The sequence below is a fragment of the Anabrus simplex genome, chromosome 2 (assembly GCF_040414725.1).
Source record: "Anabrus simplex isolate iqAnaSimp1 chromosome 2, ASM4041472v1, whole genome shotgun sequence".
Taxonomy (NCBI): Eukaryota; Metazoa; Arthropoda; class Insecta; order Orthoptera; family Tettigoniidae; genus Anabrus; species Anabrus simplex.
Genome location: NC_090266.1, coordinates 271,180,384 through 271,207,077, shown reverse-complemented (window position 1 = coordinate 271,207,077; position 26,694 = coordinate 271,180,384). Strand labels below are relative to the sequence as shown.

At 37.8% G+C, this 26,694-nt stretch overlaps 1 protein-coding gene across 1 annotated transcript in view; it reads right to left on the bottom strand.

Moving 5' to 3' along the window:
• Nucleotides 1-26,694, bottom strand: part of Gcn2 (eukaryotic translation initiation factor 2 alpha kinase Gcn2) — a 731,408-nt gene that overhangs the window by 280,947 nt on the left and 423,767 nt on the right. Inside the window, exons 16-18 of the mRNA XM_067140578.2 lie at nucleotides 22,654-22,851; nucleotides 13,669-13,843; nucleotides 13,213-13,551 (exon numbers count right to left, since the gene is read on the bottom strand). Of these exons, the coding sequence (XP_066996679.1) occupies nucleotides 13,213-13,551; nucleotides 13,669-13,843; nucleotides 22,654-22,851 (712 nt within the window). The remainder of the gene's footprint in view (nucleotides 1-13,212; nucleotides 13,552-13,668; nucleotides 13,844-22,653; nucleotides 22,852-26,694) is intronic.

Genomic DNA, 26,694 nt, shown 5'->3' with positions numbered 1-26,694 from the left:
CTTCCTTCTTACAGAATAATGTTGATCACAACTGCGAGCTCACTGCAGTAGCTTTCCAGCACCTCAATTCAATCTCACTTTTGTTCTAAATAGAGGAGTCAGACAAGGTGATGCACTCTCAGCCACCTTGTTTAATCTGGCAAGACCCTTAAAGAAATTATGGATACCGGAAATACTGTATTTAAATCTAAACAGATTTGTGTGTATGCAGATGATGTAGTGTTAATGGCCAGGAATGATAGATATCTGAAGGAAATGTTCCTTGAAATGGAGGAAGCAGGAAAATGGATGGGATTGCAGGTAAATGGTAGTAAATCCAAGTAATGACACAGGTGTAATGGACTAATATAACTTGGAAACCATATTCTTTAACACATGGGTAAATAACGCAAATGAATGAAAATGAATGAAAATCCACAGCCTGTTTCCAGTCATTTGATCGGATCAGGAATGGAGTGAATGAAGCACCCATCTAGTGGCGAGGATAGGAATTGTGCCGGCTGCCGAAGCCTGTCGCACTCCTCTGGGGCAATGATTAATGACTGACAAATGAAATGAAATGATATTGGAGAGTGTTGCTGGAATGAAAGACGACAGGGAAAACCGGAGTATCCGGAGAAAAACCTGACCTGCCTCTGCTGTGTCCAGCACAAATCTCACTTGGAGTGACCGGGATTTGAACCACGGAACCCAGAGGTGAGAGACCGATGCACTGCCGCCTGAGCCACGGAGGATCTACAAATAATGCAAATATTGTGTATTATTATTATTATTATTATTATTATTATTATTATTATTATTATTATTATTATTATTATTATTATTATTATTATTATTTGTGAGGTATGGCTATGAAGTGTTTACATCCATTTAATATTAGTATTATTACTTATGTAGTTGTGTACGAACCGTATTTGGTATAGTCATTATCGTATTATTTGTGACGTTATGTCATGAAACATCTGCTGTGTGTGTATATATTAATATGAGTTTATTTAATGTAAGAACACATAATTAATAGTATATAATTTATTATTACCTCTATATGTGACGTATAATTCAATGTAACATTATGCAACACACTGCAATAAGTCCAGAACAATGCTGTGTGCGACCAGAAGTATGTAGAAAGCTCCTTACATTGTAAGTAGGCTACTGGAGACTCTCGAATTTATGAGAAAACATGTTATGTCATATTCTTCTAGTAGCCTGGCCAGGCAACGTATATAAACAAGCAGTCTTGGGAGTGAGAGTTATTTTAATGAGACCTGTGTGGAAGTCGTGTTAACCGAGTGTTTGAAGTAAAGTATGGTTTTGTTTGGTTGGTAGTCGACATGCATCTGTTGCAGTCTTCTTCTGATTCTTTGTAGTAGGCAGCTGTTCAAAATGGTGGTTTATCGATATGTGTATAACATATGTATATAGTTTGTAAATAAAATAGTGTACACAACTAACAGCATTGCATGTGTGCATCTTTGTGAATACATCAGTATATGCATATGACTGTTATAGAGGGTAGAAGTCAAGATAATTTGACAATAAATGGGCACAATTCTGAGAATTGAAGGACTTTTCAGTATTTGGGAACCATATTGATGAATAACAGTAAAATAAGTGGGGAGATATATCATAGAATAATAGCTGGAAACAGGGCCTATTACGTGAATCTGATATTATTTATCTGATATTATTTAAGTCTTGTTTAATATCCAGACCTACAAAACGTGAAACATATAAGACCCTGATTAGACCTGTAGTGAAATATGGCTATTTTTTTTTTTTTTTTTTTTTTTTTTTTTTTTTTTTTTTGCTAGGGGCTTTACGTCGCACCGACACAGATAGGTCTTATGGCGATGATGGGATGGGAAAGGCCTAGGAGTTGGAAGGAAGCGGCCGTGGCCTTAATTAAGGTACAGCCCCAGCATTTGCCTGGTGTGAAAATGGGAAACCACGGAAAACCATTTTCAGGGATGCCGATAGTGGGATTCGAACCTACTATCTCCAGGATGCAAGCTCACAGCTGTACGCCTCTATGCGCACGGCCAACTCGCCCGGTAAATATGGCTCAGAAGCCTGGAATCATTTAACTGATGATGCAAACAAATTAAGAATATTTTAAGAACGATTTTTAGACAAATATATGGCCCAACTCAAGACCAGAATGGTTGAAGGATAAGGACGAATGCTGAAATATAGTTAGATTTATTACGGCACAGAGACTGCGATGGCTTGGACATATGGAAAGGATGGAGGAAGACCAAATGGCAAGAAAAGTAGTTAAATTCTGAATAGATACAAGAATTATATTTAATAACACTTGTATGTTTTATTATTCATCCACCTATTCAATACAATACAATCTTAAAAATTAGGACATTGTCCTTATAAAAATTGTTGAAATGAAATTAATATATTAGAGTTTTTCTCCGATTAAACCTACACATTAATCAATAAAGAAAAACACAACGCAATCTAAAAACACTCCTTAAAAATTCAACATTCCTACTAAATGAACAAGACTATCAAAAAATGATCACTATGAATCCAAAATTACCTACAGCAAGATCATTACCTAAAATACACAAAAAAGATATTCCCATCAGACCTATAATCAACAGCAGAAACAGTACCACTTATAAAACTTCTCAGTTCCTCCATAAGTTCTTAAAAAAAAAACATTTTAAATTTTACAATGCAAATCCCATCAAAAATTGTATCAAACTTTGTAAAACTTTAAACAAATTCAATTTACAACTAAATCACGTTTTATGTTCCTTTGATATCATGAATATGTAGTCAAATATACCCGTCAACGAAACTATCACCATAATAAAAAACTACCTCTCCAAACACAGCGCATTAAGCAAAACTGAAATAGACGAATTCATAAAGTTACTAAGTTTTGTTTTACACAATAATTACTTTACTTTCAACAACAAAATATATAAGCAAGAAGGCTTAGCTATGGGAGACCCTATCTCCAGCAATTTAGCGGACATCTACATGGACAATCTAGAACACAACAAAATAGTAAAAAACATTAACGGACTCAGTTTATGGCTCCGTTATGTTGACGACACATTAGCAATTATTGATAAACAACTTAACAATTCTAAATAATTTAGACAATAATATAAAGTTCACAAAGGAAAATGAAAACAACAATTCAATCAATTTTCTAGACACCAAAATCACGCGAGTTATGGACAAATTTTATTTCCAAATTTACCGCAAACCTTCATTTACTCCAATAACTACAAAAAACGAATCTTTGCACCCAAATTCCCATAAACAAGCCACTTATTACAGTTTAGTATACAGAGCATTAAAAACCCCTCTTTCACCGAATAATCTAAAAAATGAATTAGATTTCATAAAAGAAATAGCCAGATTCAACGGGTTCAATCCAGATATGATCAACAAAATCATTAATAAAGTCAGACTAAAATTAACCACAAACACCTTTCTCCAATAAAACCCAACAAACCAAAATTTGCAAAATTCACATTTGGCAACCCAAAAATTCATCAAATCACCAATCCTTTAAGAAAACATGAGGTAAAAATCGCTTACACAATGCAGAATACAAATCAAAATTTATTTTTTAATCATAATTCAGTCAATTCAACCAATAATAAATATTCAAGCTCGGGCATATATAGACTCAAATGCTCAGTATGTAATTTTTCTTATGTTGGTCAAACTGGCCGCTGTTTCCCAACTAGATATGCAGAACATTATAACGCCCAAAAGCATAATAAGTTCTCTGCGATGAGTAACCACATGAAAGAAACAGGTCACAAATTTACTACAATAGATCAGGATTTACAAATCTTAAAAAGAACTGAAAAAGGTAAACTCATGACGGAATACGAAAACTTATACATCTTCTCAGATCAACAGTTTAAAAAAGACAAGAACTTAAATGACGTAATAGATAACAAAAGTCCTCTTTATGAACAGATTCCAATTCTATTACAAAAACCATTCCTTCTGAACAGTAAGTTTTATAAAATATTTAGCACCAAATCAGTAAACACGCCCACCAATCCAACACACACACCACCCCCTCCCCTCGTACCGCTGCTGACAACTCCTCTTCACGCACAGCGAATGGGCCATCAGCCACGCCTTCTCAAGCTCAACCCCCTCCACCAAGACTTCACAAATACAACACGCGTAGTAAGAGCTCGTCGACTGCCAGTTGCTCTAAAACACTCAACATAAGCTAATATCTCAGTGGTCGAAGGAGTAAGTGTCAACACTCTTCATTCAACTTCCACTATTCAGCCCCTTAATTCCAATTATGGTCAATCATTAAATTTACAAATTAATTCTTTAATTACAGAATTCATCATATACTTCACTAACCACTGAATTACAACAACGTTCCCTTTTGACTAATACGCTCACCTCAACACGCCTAGCAGCAAACTCTTATTACAAACTCTTACCACATCAAAGAAGATGGTCTAAATGACATCTAAACAGACTTCAATATAGCCTACGGCACCAACATTTCCAACTAATATTATCTCAAAAAGAACCAGGCCATATGAAAAATATTGTTAAAAAATATATAAGGATATAAATGAAAATCAATATTTTTAACTTCAAGAATTAACGACTATTACCATTCCTCAACATTCCATAAGTTTTTAACAACACGCCATCTGATAACTAAATGGAATGTGTTTTCTGATTTTTATCTTTATTGTAATATCTTTTAATATGTCATAATCCTCAAAAAACTGTCATGTTTTTAGACTCCAATATTATCACAAATATTGTCAAGTAATAGCATACTATATTTGATATTGTAATAGTTGTTTAAAGTTCTCTAATACATTTTACACGACATAGTTTTTAACAGCATTCATAAATTATTTCCAATCAGGTACCTGATCTATTCTTAAGTTGAAAAGTATGGCTGATGATGCCTACTATTGATAGGCGAAACATGTACCATCTAATATATTAATTTCATGTCAACAATTTTTATAAGGACAATGTCCTAATTTTTAAGATTTATTGTATTGAATAGGTGGATGAATAATAAAACATACAAGTGTTATTTAATACAAATACTTTCAATACGGACCCAAAAAAGAATTTTATCACATGTAATAGATAAAAGAAGGCGACAAAGAAGGCCCCGCAATAGATGGAGTGATGAAGTGGAAGCTGACCTGAGGGCATTGAACATCCGTCTATGGAGACCAGCGGCTCAGGATCAAATCAGATGGAGGAATATTGTAGAAGAGGCCAAGGCTCACACAGGGCTGTAGTGCTGGATAAGTAGGTAAGTAATTCAATCTCACTTACTATACTACCATCCCGGGAGAATACACATCCTAAATACTTAAAATTATCTACCTGTTCCACCTTTGTATCACCACTCTGACATTCAAATCTGTTGGCTTTCTTACCTAATTACATAAATTTAGTCTTGGAAAGGCTAATTTTCATATCATACTCATGGCACCTATTATCGAGTTCCAAGATATTAGATTGCAGGCTTTCGGCACAATCTGCCATTAAGACCAATTCGTCAGCATAGTCCAAACCGCTTATTACATTTTCACCTAACTGAATTCCTCTCTGCCACTTAATACCTTTCAGTAGATGATGCATGTAAACTATCAACAACAAAGGTGAATGATTACAGCCTTGTCTAACCTCTAACCTTGAACCAAGGACTCATTCTACCATCAATTCTCACTGCAGCCCAACTGTCCACATTTCCACATACAGGTACTCAAATAAATATTCAAACACAGAAGACTTTACATTATAATGCAGAGATATTTAAAATTACAAATTGATTTTAAGCAATTTTTATTTTAGATTTTTGCAGCAAACATATAGATCGTATGTACAGTTTGATTTCAAAGCATGATATCCTTGAGCTACTTAAATATTCAGTCAATCTGCGAAAATGGGTATAAAAAGGGAAGGATCGCATCCTACTACTACCAGTGACAAACCTATGCTGCTATGTTGTCGTGGTGTACGGAAAAGTCAAATGGGATACAGAGGAACCAACACAACATTTGAACAGCGAAAACTTGTGATCTTTCACCATGCTACAGGTCTTACACATAGAGATATTGCTGCTAGGGAGAATATATAATGAAGCACGCATGGAGACATTATCCAACAATACAGAGCAGAAGACAGAATTGAATCTTTGTCACAAACAGGACGTCCACAGAAGCTGAGTGAGCAAGAAAAGAAAATGCTTATGAGGAAGGTAATTATTGATCCTAAAATTAGTGCTCCAAAAGTGGTGACCAAACTGCGTCTGTCAGCTGGTAGGAATGTACAGAAGGAATCGCAGGCAGAAAAACCATATGTAAATAAAACCTAGCCAAGAGTTTGCAGTTCACTAAAAAATACTGTGAAAAAGATAAAGAATGGTGGGATGATGTCATTTTTGTTGATGAGAGCCCATTTCATGTGTTTGATACAGAAGGCAGAGTTCATGTGTGGTGCAAGACCAATACAGAACTGGACAAAAGAAATTTTCACCTTACAGTAAAACAAAAAGGTGGTAATGTGATGGTATGGGGTTGTATATCACCAGGAGTGGAAAATTTGGTGTTCATTGAACATAATATGGACAAACTCCAGTACCTACAGATTCTAAGAGAAAACCTGCACCACTGCGCAGAGAAATTAGGGATCAGAAATACATTTAATTTCTATCAAGACAACGATCCAAAGCACAAAGCATATATTGTCAGGGAATGGTTGTTGTATAATTGCCCAAAACTCATACATATGCCCCCACAGTGTCCAGATCTTAACCCAATAGAGAATTTATGGAACAAAATGAATAAATGAATCAGAAATTCTCCCATTACCTCTAAAGATCATCCTATGAGAAGACTGCTGCAAGAATGGGTTAAGACTGAGCCAGCCTATACGAGGAACATAATTTCCAATATGAAACCACACCTACTAGAAGTAATCAGATATGAAAGATATCCTATGAGGTATAAAATTCAACCATTGTGAGGGAATATGCTTGTTTGCTGACAGAATATTTCAGTGACTTTGAAATTGCAACATTTGCAATTATTTGTATTTACTGTTTGTTTTTTTTTGCTTCACCCCGCACCGACACAGATAGGTCTTATGGCGACGATGGGACAGGAAAGGCCTAGGAATGGGAAGGAAGTGATCGTGGCCTTAATTAAAGTACAGCCCCAGCATTTGCCTGGTGTGAAAATGAGAAACCATGGAAAACCATCTTCAGGGCTGCCGACATTAAGGTTCGAACCCATTATCTCCTGGATGCGAACTAACAGCTGTGCGCCTCTAACCGCATAGCCCACTCGCCCAGTTGTACTTCTTGTTACTTTAATGTATAATGTTATTTTCAGAAAAATAAGAGTTTGACTTTCAGTTAAATAACTTTGACCAAAATTTTTTGTGACTACTTGTAAATGGCTTTGATTGATTTTAATAATCTACCCTTAATCTCACAGTCCTCCAGTATGACAAACATCTTTTGCCTTGATACTCTGTCATATGCCTTCTCTAGATCTATGCTCCTCTTGGAGCATTTTTCAATTACCTGGTGCATACTGAAAAATCTGATCCTTACAGCCGATCTCTGGCCTGAAACCACACTGGTTTTCATCCAACTTACTCTCAACCACTAATTGCACCCTCCCTTCAAAATTCCCAGTGAACACCCTGTCTAGTATACTGATCAATGAAATACCTTGATAGTTTTCAAAAATAAAGTTCCAGAAAGAAACCATAATTTAATTTCATTGATTGCAAATGTTTCAACAATTAAGCTCTTTAGGCTTTTTCAATCATGAAATTACTAGTGTTTCACCCCAGTGTAGCAGTGGGCTCATCAGTTTGATTGTTACACCTTTCCAAACTGCTGGGGACTAGTGCGCCGTTGAGACACCATTGCAAGCCTCTTATGTAGGACAATGCAGTGACATTGCACTAGGGGAAACATGTGCCTCCACTTGTATAAATGACTGCCTTTGGCCTTTTTATGAAGAAACATACATACATACATACATACATACATACATACATACATACATACATACATTATCATTACAGAGTGTTATGCCTTTCAGCGTTCAGTCTGCAAGCCTCTGTGAATTTACTAAACGTCGCCACAAACATCGATTTGCAACTAGTGTTGTGGCCTCATTTAGTTCTATACCTCTTATCTTTAAATCGTTACAAACTGAGTCTAACCATCGTCGTCTTGGTCTACCTCTACTTCTCTTACCCTCCATAACAGAGTCCATTATTCTCCTAGGTAGCCTATCCTCCTTCATTCGCCTTATATGACCCCACCACCGAAGCCGGTTTATGCGTACAGCTCCATCCATCAAGTTCACTCCTAAATTGGCATTTATCTCCTCATTCTGAGTAACCTCCTGCCATTGTTCCCACATGTTTGTACCAGCAATCATTCTTGCTACTTTCATGTCTGTTACTTCTAACATATGAATAAGATATCCTAAGTCCACCCAGCTTTCGTTCCCATAAAGCAAAGTTGGTCTGAAAACAGACCGATGTAAAGATAGTTTTGTCTGGGAGCTGACTTCCTTCTTACAGAATACTGTTGATCGCAACTGCGAGCTCACTGCATTAGCTTTACGACACCTTGATTCAATCTCACTTACTATACTACCATCATGGGAGAAAACACAACCTAAATACGGTACTTAAAATTATCGACCCATTCTAGCTTTGTATCACCAATCCGACATTCAATTCTGTTGAATTTCTTACCTACTGATATCAATTTAGTCTTCGAGAGGCTAATTTTCATACCATACTCATTACACCTATTTTCAAGTTCCAAGATATTAGACTGCAGACTTTCGGCACAATCTGCCATTAACCCTGGAACCGGCAGTCGTCGCGATCGCGACTCATTTCCCTGTTACTCAACCGGCAGAGTCGCTATCGAGATGCATTACGCCAGCTCTGACTAATTTCAAGATAGCGCCTTGACATTCAACATCTTTATGAAATATCTTGCATCATGTTAAAGAGGAAACTCTACTCTATAACACAGCACAATTCTGAAGTAGTTTAGTGCGACAGTGTGTGCAGTATACACGTAGAAAAACGAGAACGATTTGCAGACGGTCATTCTGTTGTGCTTGCTGTGGTTGTCCGATGTGCATTTCCTTTGGTGGCGCAAAATTACTGAATTGTCAGGAAGTAGTGAAATTCGTAAATGTTTGTTTGATTTGGACGGCGAAGGTGATAGTGACGTATTTTTAGGAGGAATTGACGATGATTTTGACAATAATTCGTCAGGTAGTGGTGAGTTATATGAGTCTAGGCTAAGTGATTTTGACACTGATATTGACGATGATGTGGAACACGATGAACCAGCCACTGATGATAATAATGATAATGACAGTAATGCAGTTGACCAAACAGAACCGAAGAGGACAAGCGTTTATCCTCCAGAGCCAAAAATAAAAGTGGAAGAGAAGTTCAAGGTTCGAAACGCAGGTGTAAAAAATTGCCCTCCGAGAAACTGTCCTCCTCTGGCATATTTCTATTTATTTTACTCCAATGCTATCGTGAATCATTTAGGGACTGAAATTAATAAATACGCACAGGAAATTATTCGAAATAAAACGAATTCCGGATATATGGGTCCGTATTCTCGTCTGCAAAGATGGGTTGACGTTACAGTATCAAATATAAAAAAACAAAAAACAAATCTCTAGTTATAAATATGTGTCTGAACCCTAATAACCCAGGATGTAATTGTGGTGTTCATATACAGTACTACCACAAATTAAAACATTTTTGGAGGCCTATGAAATCAGGAAGAAAGAGGAGCCACCCCGAAGGTAGCGAGGATGAATCTGACTAAGTAGACTCACGTTTTGGTGCGATGTGCTTGCGTTATATCAGTTCTATTTTACTTTACAGTACTTCAATGTAGTGAAACCTTTCTACATATTTGTAATCAGCATAAAATTGTGCATATTTTGTATATAGTAACATCTTCATATAATATTAATTTTTTACGTACACGTGGCCCAGAAATTTCGAATTATTTTGGAATACTTAGCATGTGTTGAATACTTCGCCCATACTGCTTCAGGATACTAAATTAGTAAGTTTAATTTCCTACTATAGTAATCTTCGTCTTTTTTTGAATAAAATGACATGTTATACATGGAAATAAATTGAAAAACAAAATTTGTATGAATTTTTGAAAAGTTGCTTGCAAAACTCGCCTAAATGCTTGCCGCTTGAAGGTAAACCGCTTGCCGGTTCCAGGGTTAAGACCAAGCCGTCAGCATAGGCCAAACTGCTTACTACATTTCCACCTAACTGAATCCCTCCCTGCCATTTTATACCTTTCAGCATATGATTCATGTATACTACGAACAGCAAAGGTGAAAGATTACAGCCTTGTCTAACCCCTGTAAGTACCCAGCACCAAGAACTCATTCTACCATCAATTCTCACTGAAGCCCAATTGTCAACATAAATGCCTTTGATTGATTTTAATAATCTACCTTTAATTCCATAGTCCCCCAGTATAGCGAACATCTTTTCCCCCAGTACCCTGTCAAATGCTTTCTCTAGATCTACAAAACATAAACACAACTGCCTATTCCTCTCGTAGAATTTTTCAATTACCTGGCGCATACTGAAAATCTGATCCTGACAGCCTCTCTGTGGTCTGAAACCACACTGATTTTCATCCAACTTTCTCTCAACGACTGATCGCACCCTCCCTTCCAAGATGCCAGAGAATACTTTGCCTGGTATACAAATCAATGAGATACCTCGATAGGTGTTACAGTCCTTCCTGTTCTCTTGCTTATAGATAGGTGCATTTACTGTTTTTGTCCAATCTGAAGGCACCTTACCAACACTCCATGCTAATTTTACTACTCTATGAAGCCATTTCATCCCTGCCTTCCCACTATACTTCACCATTTCAGGTCTAATTTCATCTATTCCTGCTGTCTTATGACAATGGAGTTTATTTACCATCCTTTCCACTTCCTCCAGAGTAATTTCACCAACATCATTTTCGTCCTCCCCAAGAGCTTGGCTGTTCGCAACACCACCAGGGTGATTTCCTTTTACATTTCCTTCCACCTCTCCAGTGATTCCCTGGGATCTATTATGAGTTCACCTGAATTACTCAAAACACTGTTCATTTCCTTTTTCCCTCCCTTCCTAAGATCCTTTGTTACTGTCCAGAATAGTTCCTTTTTGGATTCAACAACTATTTGTTTCACTCTGTTTCTTTCATCTACGTACAAATCCCTGCCTGCATCGATCCTTGTTTGGAACCATTTCTGATAGGCCTTCTTTTTACGTTTACAAGCTGCTCTCACTTCATCATTCCACCAAGATGTTCGCCTTTTCCCATCTTTACACACAGTTGTTCCTAGGCATTCCCTTGCTGTTTCCACTACAGCTTCCCTGTATGCCACCCATTCACTTTCTATAACCTTAACCTGCTTACTGTCCACTGTTCGAAATTTCTCACTAATCATATCCATGTACTTCTGTCTAATTTCCTCGTCCAGGAGATTTTCTACCCTTATTCGTTTTCAGACAGATTTCACTTTCTCTACCCTTGGCCTAGAGATACTTAGTTCACTACAGATCAGATAGTGGTCTGTATAATCGAAAAATCTCCGGAAAACTCGTACATTCCTAACAAATTTCCTGAATTTGAAGTCGGTTAAGATATAGTCTATTATGGATCTGGTACCTCTAGCCTCCCATGTGTAGCGGTGAATAGCCTTATACTTGAAGAATGTATTCGTAACTGCTAAACCCATACTAGCACAGAAGTCGAAGCAAACGCTTCCCATTCCCATTAGCTTCCATATCTTCCCCACATTTACCAATCACCCTTTTGTATCCTTCAGTTCTATTCCAACTCTCGCATTGAAATCTCCCATTAGTACTATTTTATCCTTGCTGTTGACCCTGACCACGATGTCACTCAATGCTTCATAAAACTTGTCAACTTCATCCTCATCTGCACTCTCACATGGTGAATACAAGGAGACAATTTTAGTCCTAATTCCTCAAACTGACAAATTCGCTCATTTACGTGCCTAACGGAAACTATGTTGCTTGCAATGGTATTCCTGATAAAGAGCCCTACCCTAGACTCTGCCCTTCCCTTTCCAACACCCGTCAAGTACACTTTATAATCTCCTATCTCTTCCTCGTTATCTCCCCTTACCCAAATATCACTTACTCCTAGCACATCCAGATGCATCCTCTTTGCTGACTCAGCCAGTTCTACTTTCTTTCTTCCATAAGCCCCATTAATACTGATAGCTCCCCATCTAATTCCATTTCGTTTGCCAAGTTGTTTCCAAGGAGTCCCTCGCCTGTCAAATGGGAGCGGGACTCCGTTACTCCCATAGGTCCGAGGCTTGCTTAAAATGTTCTGAGCTCGGTAAATTCATGAAGCAGGATGCTACCCTACTTGCACATAGTCCAAGTGAGGATCTCTCCTCTAATGGGTTATGGACCACCGGTGAATTGTATAGTCCTAGCCGCATGAGCACAAGGAGGGCCATGACTCAGATTATGTCCAAGATGTCCACTCCCATTCCATAGCAACTCGTATCCCTACTCTCAGGACCACTTACTAGGCCACTCAGCCGTTGCCCATGGTTCACTCACTAGGACGTGACTACAGTAACCCACACCATGAACCATAAATAATTAAAATTAATCATAATTACTCAAAAACTATTGAAAAAGCCTGAAGAGCTTAAATGTTAATACCTTCATAGTTGTTGTAATCCTTCCTGTTCCCCAGCTTATAGATAAGTGCAATTACTGCTTTTGTCCAATCAGAAGGTACCTTACTAATAATATTCCATGCTAATCTCACTATTCTATGAAGCCATTTTATCCCTGCCTTCCCACCATATTTCACCATTTCAGGTCTAATTCCATCTATTCCCCCTGCTTTATGACAATGGAGTTTATTTACCAACCTTTCCACTTCCTCAAGCATACTACCATTAAATAAAAATACTCCCATCATTTCAACAAAATACCTAAATTTTAAATGTACACCAACCGTCGCCGTAAGACCTATCAGCGTTGGCATGACGTAAAGCCATTTAAAAAAAAATGTATACCAATATCAATTCTGTAACAATTTGAATCATAAATATCTATCACTTAGAAACTCACCTGATTGAAGCAAGAAGCAACCAAATATTTGTAAGCCTTGCTCTGAGGATTTGACAAAGTATGCTTCACCATTTCTTGCAGCTCAGCTTCTTCCAGCTGTGGTGGAGGAACATAATCAGACTGCAACAACTCAAGTGAAGTTGGGCGTTGACTAGGATCATGACTAAGTAACCACTTTATTATGTATACTTTCTGTGGTAATTCATCAGAAAAATCTTGAGGCAAAATAATATCTTTGCTGCGTACACTGAGTAATACTTTTACTCTCTCCATACCAGTTTGCAGCGGATGGTAGCACATCTCAAAGAATATAATTCCCAGGCTATAGATATCAACTTTCTGAAGTGAAAAGAAACAGAAAAATAATAAAACAATCAAATGTTAGTAATTGAAAATAGATACATTAGATAATAAGAATATGGTACAAGCTGAAAAATTGAGATGAATTACAAATACCTGATTATAGATGGCTTTATTTGCAGCATTGCTTAGTTCTGGTGCGACATACAATGCTGTGCCCACCTGGCCAGTTAAAGATCCATCTCCTAAGTCATGAGAAAATGATTGAGCATCAGATGGTTTACCTTCGGAGACTGCTGTTGTTGGGTCTTTAGATGAAACTGTACCAGGTCTGTAAAATAAGAATTACCTTTAAACAATTTTAAACAGTAAGTCACTCACGTTGCACTATACTCTTCAATAGAAAATGAATAGCAGGATATCCCCATCAATTTCAAGTGCCAATGTAAACAAAGCAGATGGATTTTGATTGAATATTTATTTATAGGTTTTGCTCAGTGAGCAGATAATTTGAAAAATAAAAAATGAAAAGTGAGTAATCTTGAGAAAAGAGGATGAAAGTCAATATTATGACTTCTGGCTGAATTTCACTACCCTCAATGTGTTCCAGTGCTTGTGTTATATTTGTGTGTTCTGATGAGTTTCATGTACCTCATTTTGTAATTTCATGCAGTTTGTCCAAAGCAGAATTTGAGACATTCACTACATCTGAGTTTGTAAGCGTCAGATACTGGTAAGTTATGCATATCTGTGTACTGGATTGAATTCTGTTAAGGATCTCTTGTTCTGAATGCCATCTTGTACCGTAATTTCTAGAATTACTGGGCAAGAATTGTGTATGTTACAGTAACATATGTCAGTTAGTTCTGGCTTTTGGGTGAGTTGTGAATTTTGTTCTGTATTTCATATAAGATACTGTCAAAGAGTGTGCTGTTGTTACCATTAAAAACAGCCATGTACTTACTAATCCTCTCTGAAGAGTGGTGTGTCGAGTCTATCTAACATGAATCAGAATACTGGGTGCTTGTGTTGCAAAAAATCCAAGCATGTATTTTTACAAGACTGTTAGTATTCTAATCATAGCCACCAGACCTCCAGTTTTATGTGGAATATGAATAATAATAATAATAATAATAATAATAATAATAATAATAATAATAATAATAATAATAATAATAATAATAATAATAATAATGTTATTTGCTTTACGTCCCACTAACTACCTTTTAAGGTCTTCGGAGACGCCGAGGTGCCGGAATTTAGTCCCGCAGGAGTTCTTTTACGTGCCAGTAAATCTACCGACATGGGGCTGTCGTATTTGAGCACCTTCAAATACCACCGGACTGAGCCAGGATCGAACCTGCCAAGTTGGGGTTAGAAAGCCAGCGTCTTAACCATCTGAGCCACTCAGCCCGGCATGTGGAATATGAACCTCAGTGATGTAACTTGGGGATTTCAAAAATCCCATGTGCATTAATCAGGATTCAAACAGAGGCTGCCTTGGTTTAAAAAAAAAAGAAAGGTCAGTGACAAAATCACTCAGCAATTATGCCTTCAGTTTGACTTATTTAGCTTGAAGTGTTGAAAATCAGGGTGTCAACCACAGCTTTATTAAAAGACTAGGAACACAGGACAAACATAAAAGAAGAAAAGGAACCCAATGAGTCAATATTAGTACTGGAAAGGAACAAACAAGTGAAAATTAACCCACAGAAAGACAGGAACCTCGAAAGAAACATACAATATGACAAGCACAACGACAGATCAGTGTGGGCAGAGGGAGACGCCGAAAGAAAATAATTAAGGATGACAAGGTCCATCTCCACATCTACATACACTACAATTATCAAAAAGTATTCTTTTCATCTATCCCAATTCTTCTAAATAGTTTTCCTCTTAAAGTTTAGCATCATTTTCAGCTGAGGTTAAGAATCTTCCAAATTGTGTAAATCGATATTCCTTCTTGGTATTTCTTAGTATACGATCATGGGAAGTAAATTGTGACCTCAGGTGGGAAAATAGTGTAATTTCTTACTGAAAATAGTGGACTTCTCGGTAATGCTCTGCAGTGTATCCATTACCATTGAATTTGTCTTCTGCAAGTGCCAGGAATAAAAATAAAGGACAATATCCATTTTTATCCATTTTCTTATTTTGTAACATTTTCTCACATTCTATAATGTGGGTGTTGAGAGCAGATGCAATTTAATTACAGCCACGAGAACTCACGTAGTGAGCTACAATTAGGTTCTTTCTCCATAAACTGTAAAAGCAGTTACCTGTAGTGGCACGTAAAGCAAATAACATTATTAATTAGGCTCTTGTTGTTGTGTAATAGTTGTAGTTAATGAACAATAAAGCTGTAGAGCAATGCAGAGTTGCTATAAAATATTTTACAAATGGGAAATTTAAGGAGTAGCTAATTTTACTTGCAATCAAAGCATATGTTAATTTCATTTGCTTCAGTACTGATATTTAGAAACATTAATTTGTCCTGATGTTGTGTGATGTGAGGGGCTGCCTGGCCGAGGCTGTAAAGGCGTGCTTGGTTTGCCCGGAAGGACTGGGTTCTAATCCCCGTCAGTAAGTCGTAAAATTTAAGAAACAAAATTTCCACTTCTGGAGGTACACATGGCCCTGAGGTTCACTCAGCCTACACCAAAAATGAGTACCAGGTTAATTCTTGGGGGCAAAGGCGGCTGGGCGTAGAGCTAACCACTCTACCCCATCACGTGCCGAGGTTACGAATAGTGGAAGCCTTTACCTTCCACCCCTCCAAGGGCCTTCATGGCCTGTACGGAGATGACTTTGCTTTGCTTTTTTTGTTGAGTGATGTTCTGTGTTTTATAACCAGAACTGGGGCATATTTGTTCTTCAGCTATAACTGTGCACATACTGAATGTGTCCATTTCAGGGTTCCCAAACCTCATATGAAAATATTAATAAAATACTGATTAGCACTCAGACAAAAACATTTCAAGCCACCCACTCAAGCTCTCTCATCATTGAAACATTTTCTTATTATCATCAAGTTGAGTTCTGGTGACACATAGGAATGGCAGGTATCTCATAAGGAGTAATGTCCTTCACTGTATTTGATTTCCACAACATTCTTTTTAATTTTTTGTGCCAGTTCTTCATATCTATTACTTATGAATGAATGAATGAATGAATGAATGAATGAATGAATGAATGAATGAATGAATAGAATAGAATAGAATACTCTTCTGTCCCAATTATGGATGACCATCAACCAGAGAGAGAGAATTTTGTTTACTGTAATCATTTTGTTAGAATTGCAAAACACCTAAGATATTCCAAAAACAACATGTTACAAGAAATAATTTAATACATCATTCACTAATACATATCCCATAAATATTACCTGTATTTTTAAAATTTTACAACCATAGCATTCAGAGTCATCTCCTATACTTTAAGTTATAGAGAAAACGATACGCCTTCGCGTATATCCTTACTAATTATTAAACTACATGTATTTTCTCATTTTACACCTTCTATAGATCTCTCCTCTGATATTCCTATGAAAATAATATATAATTTTGCTGTTCTTCCTGATTTCTTCCATCCTCTATTGAATAGCTTAGCAAGTTGTAAAGTTCAGCGCAAACCACCTTGTCTGTCGGGAATGTATATAGATTCTTGTTCAAGGTCACTATGAGACCAAAAATATAACTTGTAGAAACAATATTTAAACAATGTATTATGGAGAGGTAAACAACAAATTCCAGTTACTGAAGTAGGAAATGTGGAAGATGAATGGCACAGATTGAAAGGACATTCGTATGTGGGGCAGAGAGTGCCTGAATTTTTGGTTCCTTTACATCCTTTTAAAACATGTTCCAGTACCAGATATTTGCTGAATAAAATGCTTAGATTTTCGTCCTCTTTATTTCTTATGGCTTTATTCTCGTGTACTCCCATCAACCACCAAATTGTTCCTCTCATTTCCCTTTCTGTTAACATTTTAGTCTTTATTGCTATATTTTTACTTATTTTACAAAATAAAGTGTTCTGAGCTCGGTAAATTCATGAAGCAGGATCTAGTGAAAGCATATGACAGGGTCCCGAGGGAAAAGATGTTCACTATACTGGGGGACTATGGAATTAAAGGTAGATTATTAAAATCAATCAAAGGTATTTATGTTGACAATTGGGCTTCAGTGAGAATTGATGGTAGAATGAGTTCTTGGTTCAGGGTACTTACAGGAGTTAGACAAGGCTGTAATCTTTCACCTTTGCTGTTTGTAGTTTACATGGATCATATGCTGAAAGGTATAAAATGGCAGGGAGGGATTCAGTTAGGTGGAAATGTAGTAAGCAGTTTGGCCTATGCTGACGACTTGGTCTTAATGGCAGAATGTGCCGAAAGTCTGCAGTCTAACATCTTGGAACTTGAAAATAGGTGCAATGAGTATGGTATGAAAATTAGCCTCTCGAAGACTAAATTGATGTCAGTAGGTAAGAAATTCAACAGAATTGAATGTCAGATTGGTGATACAAAGCTAGAACAGGTCGATAATTTCAAGTATTTAGGTTGTGTGTTTTCCCAGGATGGTAATATAGTGAGATTGAATCAATGTGTAGTAAAGCTAATGCAGTGAGCTCGCAGTTGCGATCAGCAGTATTCTGTAAGAAGGAAGTCAGCTCCCAGACGAAACTATCTTTACATCAGTCTGTTTTCAGACCAACTTTGCTTTACGGGAGCGAAAGCTGGGTGGACTCAGGATATCTTATTCATATGTTAGAAGTAACAGACATGAAAGTAGCAAGAATGATTGCTGGTACAAACAGGTGGGAACAATGGCAGGAGGGTATTCGGAATGAGGAGATAAAGGCTAATTTAGGAATGAACTCGATGGATGAAGCTGTACGCATAAACTGGCTTCGGTGGTGGGGTCATGTGAGGCGAATGGAGGAGGATAGGTTACCTAGGAGAATAATGGACTCTGTTATGGAGGGTAAGAGAAGTAGAGGGAGACCAAGACAATGATGGTTAGACTCTGTTTCTAACGATTTAAAGATAAGAGATATAGAACTAAATGAGGCCACAACACTAGTTGCAAATCGAGGATTGTGGCGACGTTTAGTAAATTCTCAGAGGCTTGCAGACTGAACGCTGAAAGGCATAACAGTCTATAATGATAATGTATGTATGTATGTATGTATTTTACAAAATTCTAGTAGTATCGGCGCAAGTAAAGAATATCTGTAAAAAGGTTTATTGCGGCTTGCACCCTTTAAAACGGTTCAGAAATATATTCCCTCGATCTCTAAAAATTCAACTTGTTCAGTCATTATTATTTCCCATTTTTGACTACTGTGATGTCATATTTATGGATATAACAAATGAATTAAGCTTGAAACTACAACGCACTTAAAATGCTTGTCTTAGATATGCTATGGATTTACGGTATGACGCTCAAGTTTCTCCCTACCATAAACAATTATCTTAGTTACGACTAGACGACAGGTGTAAACTACATTCAAATACTCTTGCGTACCAGGTACTTTGGGAAGACATCCCTGCTTATCTCTCCCGCAAATTCATCACCTTGGTTCTTTACATTTCCAGGATACTCGCTAGCAACTTTCAACATAAATTCACTTACACAAACTGGTAAGCTGAAAACCCTCACCAAATCTCTTCACGAAAATCAGACATCCATAATGGCTCTACAAGAAACAAGGTACCCAGATGAAGAGATTTTTGAATCCGAAGACTACTGAATTTTCAAGAGCAAAGCGCAAAGAGGAATCCTCAATGGAGCTGTGATGCTTGGAACTGCGTTTGCTGTTAGAACCAAGATCCTTAAATCGGTTGCAAATTTTGAACCTGTGAATGACAGACTGTCTATACTAACAATTAAATGCACGAACAAAACCTACGCCCTAGTTAACGCACATGCTCCTACAAATGATGCGAACAAGTCTGATCCAGACGAAGTTCATAATTTCTGGGACCTACTGGATGAAAAATTAAACAAAATTCCCAAACACCATGTCAAGCTTCTTTTGGGTGACTTCAATACCCAACTAGGTCGTGAACAGAAGTACAAGAAAGTTATAGAAAATTACCCTGCTCACAAAAAACCAATTCCAACGGCAAAAGCCTGGCGTCCATTTGCGAAAATCACAACCTGCAGGAAATGTCGACCCACTTTCGCCATCTACCCAGGAAGCAAATGACCTGGCGTTCTCCCGTCCAAACTCTCGGAGAGTTCCAAATAGATCATGTTGCAATCTCCAGGAGAAACAGCCCCAACATTATGAATGTCAAAGTAAAGAAAGGCATCGATGTGGAATCAGATCATTATAAGTCTCTGATCAAATTTAAACCAATTCCTGTAAATACAAGGAGGACAACAAAACAGATCACACGCTTCGACAACGATACACTTCAGCAAAGGGTCGAGGAGTTCCAGGAGAAGGCTAGAACAAATGACTGTGACTTTAACAACACCAAAAGTCCCCTTGTTGAGGCCACCAAAGACGTTGCAGATATCAAGAGAAGCAAAAAGCATGCCTGGTGGAATGGTACCTGCGAATCAGTCCTCAAAGAAAGACTCAATGTGTGGAAACAGTACTACTCTACGAAATCAGAAAATTATTGGGAAACCTACAAAACCTAACGTGCCCAAGCAGCTAGGGAGTTCAGAACTGAGAAACGTAAATACGAAAAATCTCTCATTGAAAAGATAGAACAAAATTTTAGGAAGAATGAAAGCAGAGTGTACTACAGAGCCTTCAAACGCAAACTCACTGGCTATAAACCACCATCTCAATGTTTTGAGCGAAAGGATGGCACACTGGCGACGTCAAATGAAGAAAATTGTAGCATTCTGGCAGACTATTTCAAGAATTTATATAACTGCTCTAAACCGCAAAGCCCCATTAGACCAAGGAACCCTTACTCAGGTACCCAGATTCCAGACCACCCGACAGAGATGAAATCAAGAGCCACATTGCCCATCTCAAAAATAGCAAAGCGCCAGAGGAAGACTCAGTAGTAGCAGAACTATGGAAATATGCCTCCGAGGATATCTTGCAAAAGCAAATAGAAGAAATTTGGAGCAAGGAGACCCTACCCGAAGATTGGAAAATAGCTTTGATCCATCCATTACACAAAAAATGCAGCATGAAGAACATCAACAGCTACAGAGGAATATCTTTGCTACCCATGACTTACAAAATTCTATCACTTGCCATCCTGGAGCGTTTGGAAGCACACGTCAAACGTCACATAGGTGAATACCAAGGAGGGTTCAGAAAAAGTCGCTCAATAGCCGAACAGATCCAAAATCTCAAAACGATCATCATATTGTACACTAAGGTCCAAACAGTATGTGTCTGTCTGTGTGGACTTCAAGAAAGCGTACGACTCCATTGACAGGGAAGTCCTGCTAAATATCTTAAATGAATTTGGAGTTGATTTGAAACTGTTGGCATTAATTAGAGCCACCCTGACCGATACAAAATCCAAGGTGAAATTCCACGGATGTCTCTCACATTCCTTTGACATCAAAACAGGAGTCTGACAAGATAATGGACTATCCCCGATACTTTTCAACTGCGTTCTTGAAAAGATCATCAGAACCTGGCAGTGAGATTACAAGAAATCAAGTACAGTCCACTAAGAATATGAACCAAATCCAAGGGGATCAACAACAGACTGCTTTGCATTTGCTGATGATATTGCTGTTCTCTCAAACAACGTAGAAATCGCTAGAACTCAAGTTGAAATGTTAAAGGAAACTGCCAAACAAACTGGTCTGCAGATATCGTTAGAGAAAACAGAAGTAATGACTAACATCAAAGAGGCCCCACCAAATCTCCATACAAACTACAGGGACATCACCCGAGTAGACAAATTCAAATACCTGGGTGAGATCATCACAAAAAATGGACTGGACAAAGAAGCACTTCAGGAGCGAGTACGCAAACTGGAAATAGCCTACCAAACATCCTGCACAATCTACAACAAAAAATGCCTTTCCCAAAACACCCAGATACGTCACTACGAAACAGTTCTGAAGCCAGTAGCTCTATTTGCAGCCGAAACCCTGTCTCTAAATGCCAACAGAGGACTCCTTGAAGAACTGGAGTAAAAAGAGCGCAAAATTGTGAGAGGAATCTTGGGACCAAAGTACAGAAATGGAATCTATCAAAAGATCCAACGAGGAAGTCTACAGCAAAATAGAGAAAATTATCAACACAAACTGAAAAAGATGGGCGCGATTTTACAGTCATCTGAAAAGAATGGACGGAAGAAAGTTAACTAAAGAAATCTTTCACTTTTTTTTATTCTAACCCCAAAACCACAAATCCCTGCTTTAGAAATACCAATGAAGGCCTGCAAATGCTACCTATCTCAGCTGAAGAGATCACTTCCGCAACAAAATACTGACGAACGGGCTAAACCGAGACAAACAACCGAAAAGAAGACACGGTGACCCTTGGACAGAGGGGCGTAAGCAGGCCCACTCACAAAGAATGAGGGAAATTTGGGCTCTAAAGAAGGCCAAGTTCAGTGTCAAATGCAAGAAGACTTAACGTGGTCCTTGATGGCCCCAGCGAATAATAATAATAATAATAATAATAATAATAATAATAATAATAATAATAATAATAATAATAATAATAATAGTAACAGTAACAACAACAACAACAACAACAACAGTAACAACAACAACAATAACAATAACAATAATAATAATAATAATAATAATAATAATAATAATAATAATAATAATAATAATAATAATAATAACAATAATAATAATAATAATAATAATAATAATAATAATAATAATAATAATAATAATAATAATAATAATACACTTATTTACAAAATATATACTGCAAAAACTAAATTACTATTAGTAATATTACTACTATTATATGTCCATTCAACCACTATAATCTTAAGAGATACCGAAAAGTTATTGTTTTGTTGGGTAGTAATCAATCCTGAATCCTCAGAGAAGGTAAACCGGAATGTTCAACTGGACTGGAAGAGGACATGTTAATATCAACAGAAGATACAAATGGGATGAATTAGCATAATTACAAATTCCAATTTATAAATTTTGAAACCAAGTTTATAATAAGAAATATTACCTGGATAGAATATTTGTAGTAGCTAAGCCGAAATCTCCTATTTTAACATGATCATTAGAGTCAAGAAATATATTGACAGGCTTGAGGTCTCTGTGAATCATACCCTGCTGATGAATGTGCACCAAACCTTCCACCATTTCTCGAAATAGGCGCCATAGCCTCTCATCGTCCTGATACAGTCCACCATCAATAGCTGTCCTGTAGATTAATAAATTGTTGTATATTAATGGATATGCCTACATAAAAACAAGTAGCATAATCTCACTTATTTAAAAAATGAATATCACAAAACATATATGGGCCAATGACCTACATCAGCGATGGAAAACTGACAGTCCACAGGCTAAGTGATGTGTTACTGGTCCACAGTATCCAAGGTTTAATTTTGAAAATCACAACTTAATCATTGTGATACAGTAGTAATTAGTTTTTACTAGAATGCTTCACAAGTTGACACCATTTTCAGGGCTGCCGACAATGGAGTTCAAACTCACTATCTCCGGAGTGCAAACTTACAGCTCCGAACCCCTAACCGCATGGCCAACTCCTTTGGTGAGCAAAATAAGCAACCCCTCCCCCCCACCCGCCACCGCCGCTCTGCTCTAACTGAATGAAAGATCAAGAATTTAAGAAAGATGGATATACGACACAATAATGGTGGCCACTCCCTGAACGTTGGCTCGCCAAGGATCAGGTGTTTGCTGTTTACATACATACAAACGTACATACATACATACATACATACATTATCATTAGAGACTGCTATGCCTTTCAGCGTTCAGTCTGCAAGCCTCTGAGAATTTACTAAACGTCGCCATAATCCTCGATTTGCAACTAGTGTTGTGGCTTCATTTAGTTCCATTCCTCTTATCTTTAAATCGTTAGAAACCGAGTCTAACCATCGTCGTCTTGGTCTACCTCTACTTCTCTTACCCTCCATAACAGAGTGCATTATTCTCCTAGGTAACCTATCCTCCTCCATTCGCCTCACATGACCTCACCACCAAAGCCGGTTTATGTGTACAGCTTCATCCATCGAGTTCATTCCTAAATTAGCCTTTATCTCCTCATTCCGAGTATCCTCCTGCCATTGTTCCCACCTGTTTGTACCAGCAATCATTCTCGCTACTTTCATGTCTGTTATTTCTAACTTATGAATAAGATATCCTGAGTCCACCTAGCTTTCACTCCCGTAAAGCAATGTTAGTCTGAAATCAGACCGATGTAAAGATAGTTTCGTCTGAGAGCCGACTTCCTTCTTACAGAATACTGCTGATCGTAACTGCGAGCTCACTGCATTAGCTTTACTACACATTGATTCAATCTCACTTACTTGTTACCATCCTGGGAGAACACACAACCTAAATACTTGAAATTATCGACCTGTTCTAGCTTTGTATCACCAATCTGACATTCAATTCTGTTGAATTTCTTACCTACTGACATCAATTTAGTCTTCGAGAGGCTAATTTTCATACCATACTCATTGCACCTATTTTCAAGTTCCAAGATGTTAGACTGCAGACTTTCGGCACAGTCTGCCATTAAGACCAAGTCGTCAGCATAGGCCAAACTGCTTACTACATTTCCACCTAACTGAATCCCTCCCTGCCATTTTATACCTTTCAGCATATGATCCATGTAAACGACAAACAGCAAAGGTGAAAGAGTACAGCCTTGTCTAACTCCTGTAAGTACCCTGAACCAAGAACTCATTCTACCATCAATTCTCACTGAAGCCCAATTGTCAACATAAATACCTTTGATTGATTTTAATAATCTACCTTTAATTCCATAGTCCCCCAGTATAGTGAACATCTTTTCCTTCGGTAACTTGTCGTATGCTTTCTCTAGATCTACGAAACATAAACACAACTGCCTATTCCTCTCGTAGCATTTTTCAATTACCTGGCGCGTACTGAAAATCTGATCCTGACAAACTCTCTGTGGTCTGAAACCACACTGGTTTTCGTCCAACTTCCTCTCAACGACTGATCGCACCCTCCCTCCCTTCCAAGATGCCAGTGAATACTTTGCCTGGTATACTAATCAATGACATACCTCGATAATTGTTGCAATCCTTCCTGTTTCCTTGCTTATAGATAGGTGCAATTACTGCTTTTGTCCAATCTGAAGGTACCTTACCAACACTCCATGCCAATTTTACTACTCTATGAAGCCATTTCATCCCTGCCTTCCCACTATACTTCACCATTTCAGGTCTAATTTCATCTATTCCTGCTGCCTTACGACAATGGAGTTTTCTTACCATCCTTTCCACTTCCTCAAGCATAATTTCACCAACATCATTTTCCTCCTCCCCATGAGCTTGGCTGTTTGCAACACCACCAGGATGATTTCCTTTTACATTGAGAAGATGTTCAAAATATTCCCTCCACCTCTCCAGTGATTCCCTGGGATCTATTATGAGTTCACCTGAATTACTCAAAACGCTGTTCATTTCCTTTTTCCCTCCCTTCCTAAAATTCTTTATTACTGTCCAGAAATGTTTCCCTGCTGCTTGACCTAACCTTTCCAGGTTGTTACCAAAATTTTCCCATGACTTCTTTTTGGATTCAACAACTACTTGTTTCGCTCTGTTTCTTTCATCTACATACAACTCCCTGTCTGCCTCGGCCCTTGTTTGGAGCCATTTCTGATAAGCCTTCTTTTTACGTTTACAGGCAGCTCTCACTTCATCATTCCACCAAGATGTTCGCCTTTTCGCATCTTTACACACAGTTGTTCCTAGGCATTCCCTTGCTTTTTCTACCACAGCATCCCTGTATGCCACCCATTCACTTTCTATATCCGGAACCTGCTTACTGTCTACTGTTCGAAACTTCTCACTAATCATATCCATGTACTTCTGTCTAATTTCCTCGTCCTGCAGATTTTCTACCCTTATTCGTTTGCAGACAGATTTCACTTTCTCTACCCTAGGCCTAGAGATACTTAGTTCACTACAGATCAGATAGTGGTCTGTATCATTAAAAAATCCGCGAAAAACTCGTACATTCCTAACAGATTTCCTGAATTCAAAGTCTGTTAGGATATAGTCTATTATGGATCTCGTACCCCTAGCCTCCCATGTGTAGCGATGAATAGCCTTATGCTTGAAGAATGTATTCGTAACAGCTAAACCCATACTAGCACAGAAGTCCAGCAAACGCTTCCCATTCCCATTAGCTTCCATATCTTTTCCACATTTACCAACCACCCTTTCGTATCCTTCAGTTCTATTCCCAACTCTTGCATTGAAATTGCCCATTAGTACTATTCTATCCTTGCTGTTGACCCTGACCACGATGTCACTCAATGCTTCATAAAACTTGTCAACTTCATCCTCATCTGCACCCTCACATGGCGAATACTTGGGCACATTTCTTGTCCTAATTCCTCCAACAGACAGATCTACCCACATCATTCGCTCATTTACGTGCCTAACAGAAACTATGTTGCATGCAATGGTATTCCTGATAAAGAGCCCTACCCCAGACCATGCCCTTCGCTTTCTAACACCCTTCAAGTACACTTTACAATCTCCTATATCTTCCTCATTATCTCCCCTTACCCGAATATCACTTACCGTATTTCACGGCATAATCGTCGCCACCACGTAATCGTCGCATCCTTTATTTTCAATACAAAAATCGGACTTTAAACCTTTAATTACATAATCGTCGCACGTCCAAATTTTGTTCACTAATCTGGTTAAAAGGTAAATGGAACTGCAACGTAAGTTGCACATGAATGCGCAATTTAAATACGTGTATGGTTTATGGGCAATTTGGCAACACAGTCACGTTTGCGACATGTTGCACAACGTATAAATAAATAGTACCGGTATATGTACGACGCATGGTTTACCGGTAGACTATCGGCAGTTTGAGAACGTGGTCGCGAGACAGTGTACTATTTATTCACCACCTACATATTATGCTTACCGGTAGGCTATCGGCAGTTTGACAACGTGGTCGCGAGACAGTGTACTATTTATACACCACCTACATATTATGAGTTCCCATTTGAAATACGTAA